The 14,143-nt window shown below is 42.6% G+C and overlaps 1 protein-coding gene across 5 annotated transcripts in view; it reads right to left on the bottom strand.

The window, feature by feature from the left end:
- AMOTL1 (angiomotin like 1) overlaps positions 1-13,927 on the bottom strand; it is a 153,860-nt gene extending 139,933 nt beyond the window's left edge. For 2 of the 5 annotated variants that reach the window (XM_019450127.2, XM_019450129.2), the window contains exon 1: positions 13,758-13,927. Coding sequence is in view for 2 of the 5 variants with exons in the window: in XM_019450124.2 (XP_019305669.2) it covers positions 11,588-11,596 (9 nt within the window). In the remaining 3 variants the exon portion in view is untranslated. Of the gene's footprint in view, positions 1-11,587; positions 11,612-13,757 lie in introns of those variants that run through there. The other 3 variants (XM_019450124.2, XM_019450125.2, XM_019450130.2) reach the window with 2 other exon arrangements.
- Between the last annotated feature and the right edge of the window lie 216 nt (positions 13,928-14,143).

Below are 14,143 nucleotides of genomic sequence, written 5' to 3'. Positions count from 1 at the left end.
TCTCTCTCTCTCTCTCTCTCACACACACACACACACACACACACACAGAGTTAATTAATTAATTAATTAATTAAATCTTTTTTAGAAAACGTTGGTTAATATCAAGAAATGGTGACTTTTTGAAAAAATAGGTATTCTCACATTTTGGTAGATGAATCAATTGATACAGCTTTTAAAATGGCAATTTGGCAGGGTGCCTGGGTGGCTCAGTGAGTCGAACAGCAGACTTTAATTTCCTCTCAGGTCATGGTCTCGTGGTTCATGGGTTCAAGCCCCACATTGGACTCTGAGCTGGCAGTGCATAGCCTGCTTGGGATTCTCTCCCCGCCTCTCTCTGTCTCTGTCTCTTTCTCTCAAAATAAACAAACTTTTTAAAAAATGGCAATTTGGCATATTGTCTAATATAAAATTGCCATGTTCTTTGATCCAGCAATCTCACTTCAGAGTATCTATTCTACAGAACACAATTGTAAAACAGGTGAACACAAAGATGTATCCAGTGCAGCATTCCTTGTAATGAAAGAAGAAAGGAAACATTTAAATGCCTCTTCATAAAGACTTAAATAAAACAAGGTATAGTTATACTGTAAATCCTATGCAGCCACTTAAACAAATAAGGTGACTATAATAATCAATATGAAAAGTCATGGTGATGATGTGAGTTGTAGAAAGCCAGGTGCAGAACAATTTGTAAATAGGATCCATATGCATAAAAAAGAAATACACACACATACACACACTATACACACCCATACACATAAGCACACTTCTAATAATATAGAGAAAAGGCTCAAAGTAATAGCAAACTTTTAATAGAGATTATTTCTAGGGAAGGAAGAAACAAAGATTTCAGGCTTGGGAGGGTATAATGAGGCTCTGAAGGAAAGATTCACTTAACATTATATACTTTTAATGCTTTTTGCCTTTTTTACAACGCATGCTAATTTTGTAATTCTTTAAATAATAAAAAGAAGCAAGTTTTCTCACTTTTAATTTTGCTTGTTAAATTGGGGGCTTATCTTCCTTCTTAAGTTTTTTGGCCATTTGTATTTCTTTTCTTCTGAACAGCCTGTTCATGTACTCGGTCCATGTTTACTCGGTTGGAATGTACTATAGAAATTTTAGGAAACTTACATTTAGGAAAATATATTTTACTATGTTACATAGATACTAAAAATAACTTTTCTATCTGCCATTTGTATTTTGATTTCATTTACATGGTTTTCATTTATATAAGATTTTATGTATTGGGATGCCTGGGTGGCTCAGTCGGTTAAGCGTCAGACTTCAGCTCAGGTCATGATTTCACCATTCGTGAGTTTGAGCCCCCAGTTGGGCTCTGTGCTGACAGCTCAGAGCCTAGAGCCTGGTTTGGAATCTGTGTCTCCCTTACTCTCTGCCTCTCCACTCACATTCTGTCTCTCTCTCAAAAATAAATAAACATTAAAAAAATTAAAAGAAAAGATTTTATGTGTAAATGTTCCAATCTTTTCCTATATAGTGTTTGGGTTTGGTACCATGGTTCAAACTAAACCTGATGCCATATACAAAACTTGTCTTAAATCAGGTAACACACTTAAAGGTAAAACTATAAAGCTTTTAGGGGGAAAAAAAATGGGATAAAATCTTTGAGGACTGGGACCAGGCTAAAGTTCTTACACTTTGCAGTAAAAGAACAACCCATATAAGGAAAAATTGATAAGTAGGACTTCATTAAAATTAAAATTTTTTGCTCTATGGGGGCACCTGAGTGGCTCAGTCAGTTAAGCATCTGGTTTTGGCTCAGGTCATGATCTCATGGTTTGTGAGTTCCCTCATCAGGCTCTCTGCTGTAAGCACAGAGCCAGCTTCAGATCCTCTGTCCCTCTCTCTCTCTGCCCCTCCCTTGCTCATGCATGCTCTCTCTCTCTCTCTCAAAAAATAAATAAATATTTTTTAAAAACTTTTGCTCTATGAAAAATCCTATTTATAGAGAGGGAGAAAATATCTGCAAACTGCACATCTGAAAAGGGACATATCTCTAGAACTCACAAAACTCAACAGTAAAAAAAACAATCCACTCAGAACATGAGCGAAAAAATTCAGAGACATTTCACTGAAGAAGACACATAGATGGCAAATAAGTACACGAAAAGATGTTCCACCCCATTATCCATTAGCAAAATGCAAATTAAAATCACAATGAGATCCCACTACCCACCTATTAGAGTGGTTTAAATATAGTGATAACACCAAATGCTGACAAGGATGTAGAAAAACTCCATTACTCATACATTGCTGGTGGTGACACAAAACATATGGCCACTCTAGAAAAATGTTGGGCAATTCATTTTCAAACTGGAAATGGACTCCCGTAAGACCCAGGTACTGCCCTCTCAGGCATTTATCCCAGAGATGACAATTTATGTTCATGCCGAAACTTCACACAGATGCTCATGGCAGCTTTGTTTATGGCAGCCCCAAGCTGGAAACTACCCTAATGTCCTCCAATGGATGACTGATTCAACGCACCATGGTGCCTCCATACTGTGGAATACCACTCAGCAATAAAAAAGAACCAATGATTGATACATGCAACAACCTGGATGGATCTCAGGGAAATTATGCTGAGTGGAAAAAGTCAATCTCATGCATGTGAGTATTGCATATGATTCTATTTATATAATGCTCCTGAAATAAAATTATTACATAGATGGACAACAGACTAATGGTTACAAAGGGTTAGGGATGGGAGGTGGATTCAACGGAGGTATACAAGTGATGATGATATAGTTTTGTATCTTGACGGTGGTCGTACTTACGTGAAGTTAACATGATAAAAATTACGTACAATTACATACATACACACAAGTGAGTACATGTCTAATGGATAAAATCTAACGGATATGGTCTATGGAATGTACCATTGTCACCTAGTTTTGATATTGTGCTATAATTATGCAAAATGTTAACTTTGGGAAAGGCTGGGTGAGCAGGCACACATTCATGAATCTATAAATATTTCATAATACAAGTTTTTTTAAAAAACATACAACTCAGCTGTTTTTAATGGAATGTCTGCATTATTCTTTGTTTTAAAAATCCATGTGACTAGACTAACCATAAATTTCACGAGACACGTCTGCCTAATGTCAGTTCCTAGATGAAAGTTTTAATAATTCTCGTTCACAAAGCATAAATAAAGCAAGAGAACTTAACACTCACATTTTTCTCTCAAGAATCATGTATCCTTCACCCTGACTGTCCTACCAAAGTGGTGACATCTGTAAACTGGTAACGTTAAGATTTCTGGGGCACCCTGGGCTCAGGATCCCAGCATAAGTCACCCAACCTCAATTTCTCCTTAAATAGAGTTTTTAAAATAGTAATAGCTTAAATGTTTTGAGCACTAAACTACTGAACAGAAGGTATGACGAGGACTCACAAGAAATGAGAAAATAGGGTCTTGGTTCGTACGGCACACTGAAAGGAGAAATAATGTCCACTTAAGCTTTTTAAGCCCTTGGAAATTTATCTGGGAGACAGTAAGAAAAAAAATCGTGGTAGAATATTTCAAATATAGATATTCAGTCTGATTTGAGTATTTGTTGAACACTTACCTCGGGCACCTGTTGTGTGACTGACAAGCTGAAGCTCAAGGCTTACCAAGGAGCCTGTGGCTTTGGAATTCGTGACAATAACACCGCCAGTGTGACTCCTACTGCTACTAAGTGCAACATCCTTAGGTACTGGGTTGAGCACTCTACAAACATCATCTCATTTAATCTCCACGAGGACTTAGTGACATGGCATTATTATTATCCAGATTTTAAAGATGAAGAAATTGAGAACAGGGATGGTGAGATACTTTCCAAGGTCAACCAACTAGAAAATGTCAGAATCCAGATTGGAATCGAGGTCACCTGGTTTCAAAATTCATGCTTTAACCACTAATCCCTGTGTCTTCCCCAAGCCTCCTGCTTTAATTCTTTTTTTTTCCCCCCCTCTGGTCTTTTCTAGAGGTCTCAGTGGCTCTCTACCAGACCTCAGGGCTTGGGCTTTTCCTTGACTTCTTGTTTGTTCTGTTCTGCCTGCTTCCCTCTTCCCGCTCCCCGGATCCCATGCGGAGGATGGACCAGAGCCAAAAGAGAAGCTAGTGATCTTCTGTCAGAGCTTTGGACAGTGATGGAAGGAAGCCTGTGTGCGCGCAAGTGTGTGTGCGTGCACGTGTGTGTATGTGTGTGTGTGTGTGTGTGTGTGTGTGTGTGGTAAGAGAATTGTTTTCAGTTATAACAGTAAAACTAGTTGGTAAAGTATATGAGCCTCTTTTCCAGGCCTTTTTAACCAAAACATTTTCTCCTTTGTGTTGTGAGGCCTGACACTAGGCACAAACAAAGACTTCTCCGGATAGACTCTTCTACTCCTCCACACTCTCCTGGGGTGCTTCATATCCAGGCTGGCTTTTGCAGAAACAAGACTACCACCTTATTCCAGTTATCTTTCGCTGTGTAACAACCACCTCTAGACTTAGTATAAATTGTTATTATCTCTCAGGGCTCTGTGGGTTGCCGGGGCTGAGCTGAGCAGTCCCTGCTCAGGGTCTTTCATACGGCTGCACTTAGCTAGTGGCTGGGTCTGGGGTCGCCCGAAGGCTCCATTCCTGGAGCCTAAATTCAAATGGCTGGAGGTTAAGGAAGATGGCGGCGTAGGAGGACGCGGGGCTCACAGCGCGTCCTGCCGATCACTTAGATTCCACCTACACCTGCCTAAAGAACCCAGAAAACCGCCAGAGGATTAGCAGAAGGGAGTCTCCGGAGTCAAGCCCAGACTAGAGGCCCACGGAAGAGGGTAGGAAGGGCGGCGAGGCAGTGCGCGCTCCACGGACTGGCGGGAGGGAGCCGGGGCGGAGGGGCGGCTCGCCGGCCAAGCAGAGCCCCCGAGTCTGGCTGGCAAAAGCGGAGGGGCCGGACAGACTGTGTTCCGACAGCAAGCGCGACTTAGCGTCTGGGAGGTCAGAAGTTAACAGCTCTGCTCGGAAAGCGGGAAGGCTGGAGGACAAAGGGAGGGAGAGCTGCTGAGCCCCCGGACGGCAGAGCTCAGCTTGGCGGGGAACAAAGGCGCCAGCGCCATCTCCCCCGCCCATCCCCCAGCCAAAATCCCAAAGGGAACCAGTTCCTGCCAGGGAACTTGCTCGCTCCGCGCAAACACCCAACTCTGTGCTTCTGCGGAGCCAAACCTCCGGCAGCGGATCTGACTCCCTCCCGCTGCCACAGGGCTCCTCCTGAAGTGGATCACCTAAGGAGAAGCGAGCTAAGCCTGCCCCTCCAGCCCCCGTGCACCTTGCCTACCCACCCCAGCTAATACGCCAGATCCCCAGCAACACAAGCCTGGCAGTGTGCAAGTAGCCCAGACGGGACACGCCACCCCACAGTGAATCCCGCCCCTAGGAGAGGGGAAGAGAAGGCACACACCAGTCTGACTGTGGCCCCAGCAGTGGGCTGGGGGCAGACATCGGGTCGGACTGCGGCCCCGCCCACTAACTCCAGTTATACACCACAGCACAGGGGAAGTGCACTGCAGGTCCTCACCACGCCAGGGACTCTCCAAAATGACCAAACGGAAGAATTCCCCTCAGAAGAATCTCCAGGAAATAACAACAGCTAATGAACTGATCAAAAAGGATTTAAATAATATAACAGAAAGTGAATTTAGAATAATAGTCATAAAATTAATCGCTGGGCTTGAAAACAGTATACAGGACAGCAGAGAATCTCTTGCCACAAAGATCGAGGGACTAAGGAACAGTCACGAGGAGTTGAAAAACGCTTTAAACGAATTGCAAAACAAAATGGAATCCACGATGGCTCGGCTTGAAGAGGCAGAGGAGAGAATAAGTGAACTAGAAGATAAAGTTATGGAGAAAGAGGAAGCTGAAAGAAAGAGAGATAAAAAAATCCAGGAGTATGAGGGGAAAATTAGAGAACTAAGTGATACACTAAAAAAAAATAATATACGCATAATTGGTATCCCAGAGGAGGAAGAGAGAGGGAAAGGTGCTGAAGGGGTACTTGACGAAATTATAGCTGAGAACTTCCCTGAACTGGGGAAGGAAAAAGGCATTGAAATCCAAGAGGCACAGAGAACTCCCTTCAGACGTAACTTGAATCGATCTTCTGCACGACATATCATAGTGAAACTGGCAAAATACAAGGATAAAGAGAAAATTCTGAAAGCAGCAAGGGATAAACGTGCCCTCACATATAAAGGGAGACCTATAAGACTCGTGACTGATCTCTCCTTTGAAACTTGGCAGGCCAGAAAGGCGTGGCACGATATCTACAGTGTGCTAAACAGAAAAAATATGCAGCCGAGAATCCTTTATCCAGCAAGTCTGTCATTTAGAATAGAAGGAGAGATAAAGGTCTTCCCAAACAAACAAAAACTGAAGGAATTTGTCACCACGAAACCAGCCCTACAAGAGATCCTAAGGGGGATCCTGTGAGACAAAGTACCAGAGACATCACTACAAGCATAAAACATACAGACATCACAATGACTCTAAACCCATATCTTTCTATAATAACACTGAATGTAAATGGATTAAATGCGCCAACTAAAAGACATAGGGTATCAGAATGGATAAAAAAACAAGACCCATCTATTTGCTGTCTACAAGAGACTCATTTTAGATCTGAGGACACCTTTAGATTGAGAGTGAGGGGATGGAGAACTATTTATCATGCTACTGGAAGCCAAAAGAAAGCTGGAGTAGCCATACTTATATCAGACAAACTAGACTTTAAATTAAAGGCTGTAACAAGAGATGAAGAAGGGCATTATATAATAATCACAGGGTCTATCCACCAGGAAGAGCTAACTATTATAAATGTCTATGTGCCAAATACCCGAGCCCCCAGATATATAAAACAATTACTCATAAACATAAGCAACCTTATTGATAAGAATGTGGTCATTGCAGGGGACTTTAACACCCCACTTACAGAAATGGATAGATCATCTAGACACACAGTCAATAAAGAAACAAGGGCCCTGAATGATACATTGGATCAGATGGACTTGACAGATATATTTAGAACTCTGCATCCCAAAGCAACAGAATATACTTTCTTCTCGAGTGCACATGGAACATTCTCCAAGATAGATCATATACTGGGTCACAAAACAGCCCTTCATAAGTTTACAAGAATTGAAATTATACCATGCATACTTTCAGACCACAATGCTATGAAGCTTGAAATCAACCACAGGAAAAAGTCTGGAAAACCTCCAAAAGCATGGAGGTTAAAGAACACCCTACTAACGAATGAGTGGGTCAACCAGGCAATTAGAGAAGAAATTAAAACATATATGGAAACAAACGAAAATGAAAATACAACAATCCAAACGCTTTGGGATGCAGCGAAGGCAGTCCTGAGAGGAAAATACATTGCAATCCAGGCCTATCTCAAGAAACAAGAAAAATCCCAAATACAAAATCTAACAGCACACCTAAAGGAAATAGAAGCAGAACAGCAAAGGCAGCCTAAACCCAGCAGAAGAAGAGAAATCATAAAGATCAGAGCAGAAATAAACAATATAGAATCTAAAAAAACTGTAGAGCAGATCAACGAAACCAAGAGTTGGTTTTTTGAAAAAATAAACAAAATTGACAAACCTCTAGCCAGGCTTCTCAAAAAGAAAAGGGAGATGACCCAAATAGATAAAATCATGAATGAAAATGGAATGATTACAACCAATCCCTCAGAGATACAAACAATTATCAGGGAATACTATGAAAAATTATATGCCAGCAAATTGGACAACCTGGAAGAAATGGACAAATTTCTAAACACCCACACTCTTCCAAAACTCAATCAGGAGGAAATAGAAAGCTTGAACAGACCCATAACCAGTGAAGAAATTGAATCGGTTATCAAAAATCTCCCAACAAATAAGAGTCCAGGACCAGATGGCTTCCCAGGGGAGTTCTACCAGACATTTAAAGCAGAGATAATACCTATCCTTCTCAAGCTATTCCAAGAAATAGAAAGGGAAGGAAAACTTCCAGACTCATTCTATGAAGCCAGTATTACTTTGATTCCTAAACCAGACAGAGACCCAGTAAAAAAAGAGAACTACAGGCCAATATCCCTGATGAATATGGATGCAAAAATTCTTAATAAGATACTAGCAAATCGAATTCAACAGCATATAAAAAGAATTATTCACCATGATCAAGTGGGATTCATTCCTGGGATGCAGGGCTGGTTCAACATTCGCAAATCGATCAACGTGATACATCACATTAACAAAAAAAAGAGAAGAACCATATGATCCTGTCAATCGATGCAGAAAAGGCCTTTGACAAAATCCAGCACCCTTTCTTAATAAAAACCCTTGAGAAAGTCGGGATAGAAGGAACATACTTAAAGATCATAAAGGCCATTTATGAAAAGCCCACAGCTAACATCATCCTCAACGGGGAAAAACTGAGAGCTTTTTCCCTGAGATCAGGAACACGACAGGGATGCCCACTGTCACCGCTGCTGTTTAATATAGTGCTGGAAGTTCTAGCATCAGCAATCAGACAACAAAAGGAAATCAAAGGCATCAAAATTGGCAAAGATGAAGTCAAGCTTTCGCTTTTTGCAGATGACATGATATTATACATGGAAAATCCGATAGACTCCACCAAAAGTCTGCTAGAACTGATACATGAATTCAGCAAAGTTGCAGGATACAAAATCAATGTGCAGAAATCAGTTGCATTCTTATACACTAACAATGAAGCAACAGAAAGACAAATGAAGAAACTGATCCCATTCACAATTGCACCAAGAAGTATAAAATACCTAGGAATAAATCTAACCAAAGATGTAAAAGATCTGTATGCTGAAAACTATAGAAAGCTTATGCAGGTAATTGAAGAAGATATAAAGAAATGGAAAGACATTCCCTGCTCATGGATTGGAAGAATAAATATTGTCAAAATGTCAATACTACCCAAAGCTATCTACACATTCAATGCAATCCCAATCAAAATTGCACCAGCATTCTTCTCGAAACTAGAACAAGCAATCCTCAAATTCATATGGAACCACAAAAGGCCCCGAATAGCCAAAGTAATTTTGAAGAAGAAGACCAAAGCAGGAGGCATCACAATCCCAGACTTTAGCCTCTACTACAAAGCTGTCATCATCAAGACAGCATGGTATTGGCATAAAAACAGACACATAGACCAATGGAATAGGATAGAAACCCCAGAACTATACCCACAAACGTATGGCCAACTCATCTTTGACAAAGCAGGAAAGAACATCCAATGGAAAAAAGACAGTCTCTTTAACAAATGGTGCTGGGAGAACTGGACAGCAACATGCAGAAGGTTGAAACTAGACCACTTTCTCACACCATTCACAAAAATAAACTCAAAATGGATAAAGGACCTGAATGTGAGACAGGAAACCATCAAAACCTTAGAGGAGAAAGCAGGAAAAGACCTCTCTGACCTCAGCCGTAGCAATCTCTTACTCGGCACATCCCCAAAGGCAAGGGAATTAAAAGCAAAAGTGAATTACTGGGACCTTATGAAGATAAAAAGCTTCTGCACAGCAAAGGAAACAACCAACAAAACTCAAAGGCAACCAACGGAATGGGAAAAGATATTTGCAAATGACACATCGGACAAAGGGCTAGTATCCAAAATCTATAAAGAGCTCATCAAACTCCACACCCGAGAAACAAATAACCCAGTGAAGAAATGGGCAGAAAACATGAATAGACACTTCTCTAAAGAAGACATCCGGATGGCCAACAGGCACATGAAAAGATGTTCAACGTCGCTCCTTATCAGGGAAATACAAATCAAAACCACACTCAGATACCACCTCACGCCAGTCAGAGTGGCCAAAATGAAGAAATCAGGAGACTATAGATGCTGGAGAGGATGTGGAGAAACAGGAACCCTCTTGCACTGTTGGTGGGAATGCAAATTGGTGCAGCCGCTCTGGAAAGCAGTGTGGAGGTTCCTCAGAAAATTAAAAATAGACCTACCCTATGACCCAGCAATAGCACTGCTAGGAATTTATCCAAGGGATACAGGAGTACTGATGCATAGGGGCACCTCTACCCCAATGTTTATAGCGGCACTCTCAACAATAGCCAAATTATGGAAAGAGCCTAAATGTCCATCAACTGATGAATGGATAAAGAAACTGTGGTTTATATACACAATGGAATACTACGTGGCAATGAGAAAAAATGAAATATGGCCTTTTGTAGCAACATGGATGGAACTGGAGAGTGTGATGCTAAGTGAAATAAGCCATAGAGAGAAAGACAGATACCATATGGTTTCACTCTTATGTGGATCCTGAGAAACATAACAGAAACCCATGGGGGAGGGGAAGGAAAAAAAAAAAAAAAAGAGGTTAGAGTGGGAGAGAGCCAAAGCATTAGAGACTGTTAAAAACTGAGAACAAACTGAGGGTTGATGGGGGGTGGGAGGGAGGACAGGGTGGGTGATGGGTATTGAGGAGGGCACCTTTTGGGATGAGCGCTGGGTGTTGTATGGAAACCAATTTGACAGTAAATTTCATATATTAAAAAAATAATAATAAAAAAAAAAAAAAAAAAAAAAAAAACAAATGGCTGGAGAATCTGGGGCTGGTTGGGCTTCTCTCCACGTGGCCTGTGCACCTAGCTCGCTGTCACGCAGCATGGCAGTCTCAGAGGAACTAGCAGCCATGCCCTGGGGCTGGCTCGTACCAACTTGTATGAGGTGATTCTGTGTGTTTCTTTCCGGTACTGCATCCAGTGCTGTCACTTTGGTAGCTTGCAACCGGCCACGGTGGAAGGGAGTACTTATCTAGAAAAAACACTACAAAATCAGGGTTACCCCCACCCCGTCCCCAAGAGCCAGGTTACCAGCACGTGACTTTACATAATGGTTGGCTTCCCCCGGAGTAAGCCAAGAAACCTAGGAGGAAGCTGCAAGACTTCTTAGAATCTAGTCATGGATGTCCCCAACGTCACTCTCTTCTCATTTTATTGGCCAAACAATTCCCGGAGGCTGGCTGTGATTCAAGAGGATTACCATCCATGTTCCGTGGCGGAGTTGCAAAGAAATTGTACAATACAGGATCTGGCACAGGGTAGGTGCTCAATAAGTGTTTGATGAATAAATGAATGAGTAAAGTCACTTACATGAGTGTATCACTTAATCTCTATGCCCTTAAAATCACTCAAAAAGTATAAAGTCTCCTGGGAAGTCTTGCTTCAATATCAGAGAGGCCAATGATTTTTTAAGTCCCCAAAGAACCTAAATCTAAAAATCGCTTGACATAGGTCTACTTACACTCGGTCCACAGGTACTCACGGACCCGTTTACACAAGCCCTCTGCGCTTATGTGCTCAACTGTATTGTACACATGTCAATCGCAGAATGCTTGTTTTATAGATGTTTTTATACTATTGAGGTTTGCTTTGCCTCCTCCCTAAGTAAACTGCAACTTCTTTTGAGAGAGTTCTTGTGTGTTTCTTTGTTATTCCTCCTTTCTACCGTGCCCCAAACAGATAATTACACGTATGCATACACATGAATACTTACAAGATACATGATAGTGAGAGATTATAAGCCTTAAAAGGAATGGAAAGAAGAAAAGGAACTAAGAATTCTTCATTGCTATGTTGCACAGCCTTCTCCTTTAACTCTTCCATTCACCTAGTGATGCTGGCATTATTCCATTCCATTTCACAGTTGAGGAAAATGAGTCTCAAGAAGGTTTACCAGTTTGGCCCAGGCCACACTAGGAAGAGGAGATGGGATTCAAATGTATGAGCTTTATGTATTCTTCAGGCCATCGTCTCACTGCAATATACACCCCCTACCTCCCCCCATTCTCACTGCCTCCTTCCTTGAAGCATCTACAAAAGTCATACAGATGCTGATGTTTTCAAACCTCAGACAGAGTAATAACTATTTCAAGTTCCACTCTTGAAATAGCCTTTAAAAGCTTGAAAACACAAAAAGTGTGAAGTGTCTTCCACTGGGAAAGGAGTGAACCTGTTAGCAGGAGACAAACATAATAACTCAGGCAAAGGGTGTTGGTGGGTTGGACCAAGGTAGTGGTGATGAGAGGGAAAGACATGAACAATTTTGAGGGATATGAAGAAGACAGGATCACCAGGGTCGCCTGAGTGGCTCAGTCAGTTAAGCATCTGATTTCGGCTCAGGTTGTGATCTCATGGTTTATGAGTTCAAGCTCTGAGTCGCACTCTGTGCTGACAGCCCAGGGCCTGCTTGGGATTATTTCTCTTTCCTTCTTTCTCTGCCCTTCCCCTTCTCTCTCTCTTTCTCTCTCTCTCTCTCTTTCTCAAAAGAAGACAGGATCACCAGACTAATGATTGACTGGATTGAGCAGGTGCGGATCAACCATTGCAGAATCACGCTGGCTGCACCAGAAAGGTGAGAAGAGAGGGGAAGCCTGGATGGGAGGTTTCCATATTCCTGGAAGGAGGTGGTAATGGCTTAGACTAGGAAAAGAGCCATGGAAGTAGGAGAACGGATGGCTTTGAGAGATAAAATGGAGGTAGGATCTGCTGGATATATTGCCAAACTAGATGTGGGAATGTGAGGATGAAGGAGGGGTCAAGGACAAAGTCCAGAAATCTGTCATGGAAAACCAGGTGCTTTTTGCTGAGCTAGGGGACACAGAAAGGGGAGCAGATTTCAGATAAGGCTGAATTCGGGACATGCCAAGTTTGAGGCGAACATGTAAGCAAGTGCTGGCAGCCAGTGTGCAATTGCATTTAATACAAAACAAGCATCTCTTATCTAAATGAGACTCTTGGCCCCCTTCAAAGGTGCTAGATGGACGCCCCAAATACCATGCGTGGCAGAGTTCTGTGCCAAGTAATAGAGGGGCTCTGTAATTCTCCATGTTTTCACTTCACAGTGCTTCAACCCCTTCTCCAAAAGCCATTTATCACCCTGCAGGCACCTCTGTCATAATCAAGATGTCTTTATTGAGACTTCCAAAGCTAATAAGAGCTGTATGATTCAATCGGTGACTGTGCCTCATATAACTCATAGAAGTGCTACAGGGAAATTTCAGGGGTCCTTAGGACACCAGGTCTGCCTGCACACATGCACACGTCAAAACTCCTGCTGATTTTCTTAGAATTCGTACGGCCAGGCACTAAGACGTGTTTGCACGCTTCTGCCGCACACGGCAGCACGGCCGTTGTTTACACGAGGTCCCTGCATGTTACAACAAGGAGCCCGGGCCCCTTTGTCTCCAGCTGTATTCTAAGGAAGCAGGGAAGCGTTCGAGCCAATGAAGGCTCTCCAGAGAGCTGCAGCTTTCCTGCACATCAGCTTTTATCATGAGACCCTACAAGGGTTCTACCCAAAACACAATGCCAGCTGTAAGGACGGCAAAGAAGTTAGGACAGCCCCAGACCGAAGGAGATCACTTGTAAGTGTTTCACCAACGTGCTTGTTATACAACTACTAGAATAGGTCCCCGAAACCAAGCCAGGATTAGATTTCCATGCCCACTCTGAGAAACGGACGCTGCAACCCTGAGCCTGAGTGGGGTTCTGCTCGTCCAGCCCAGGGCCTGCCAGCCCACCAGGTGGAGACCAGCTGGCTGGGAACCAGCCGTCCTCCTCACTCAGAGCGTCCCTGACTCCAGCTCTACCCAGGGATCCCCTCCCAAATCCCCCTCCAGTCAAGCTCTCCTGGATGGAAACCCACAAAAGAAGAGCTTCCTTACCTGAGAGAAGGTCCCGGCGACCGGCAGTAGAAAAAAAACACCAAGTCCTAACAGAAGCGACAGGGACTTACAGGGCAAATCTGTTGGTTTTAAAAGAAGAAAGGTGACTTCATCCCTGGTGCCGTGGAGTTTAAAAGAGCAACGAGTGCTCCCTGGCTGAGCCAAGTCTGTCTCATCGGTGATGACTCCATCCAAATTATGCAGCCACTGCCCAGACACGCTCAGCCTTCAGAAGGTAAATTGCTGGAATCTGACTAGCCCTGTTGTTTTCAAAGAGCTTCCGAAAGTCCTGAACACCAATCACCTTAGCTGGCACCAGGGATACGGAAACCATGCACTTATTTCCCTGAGTCGTATCATTATCTCCCCAAGGATCCAGCTGTCTG

The sequence above is a fragment of the Panthera pardus genome, unplaced genomic scaffold, assembly GCF_024362965.1.
Source record: "Panthera pardus isolate Hobbes unplaced genomic scaffold, ASM2436296v1 HiC_scaffold_12, whole genome shotgun sequence".
Taxonomy (NCBI): Eukaryota; Metazoa; Chordata; class Mammalia; order Carnivora; family Felidae; genus Panthera; species Panthera pardus.
Note: the sequence above shows the minus strand (reverse complement) of the source record. Positions and strands in the feature narration are given on the sequence as shown.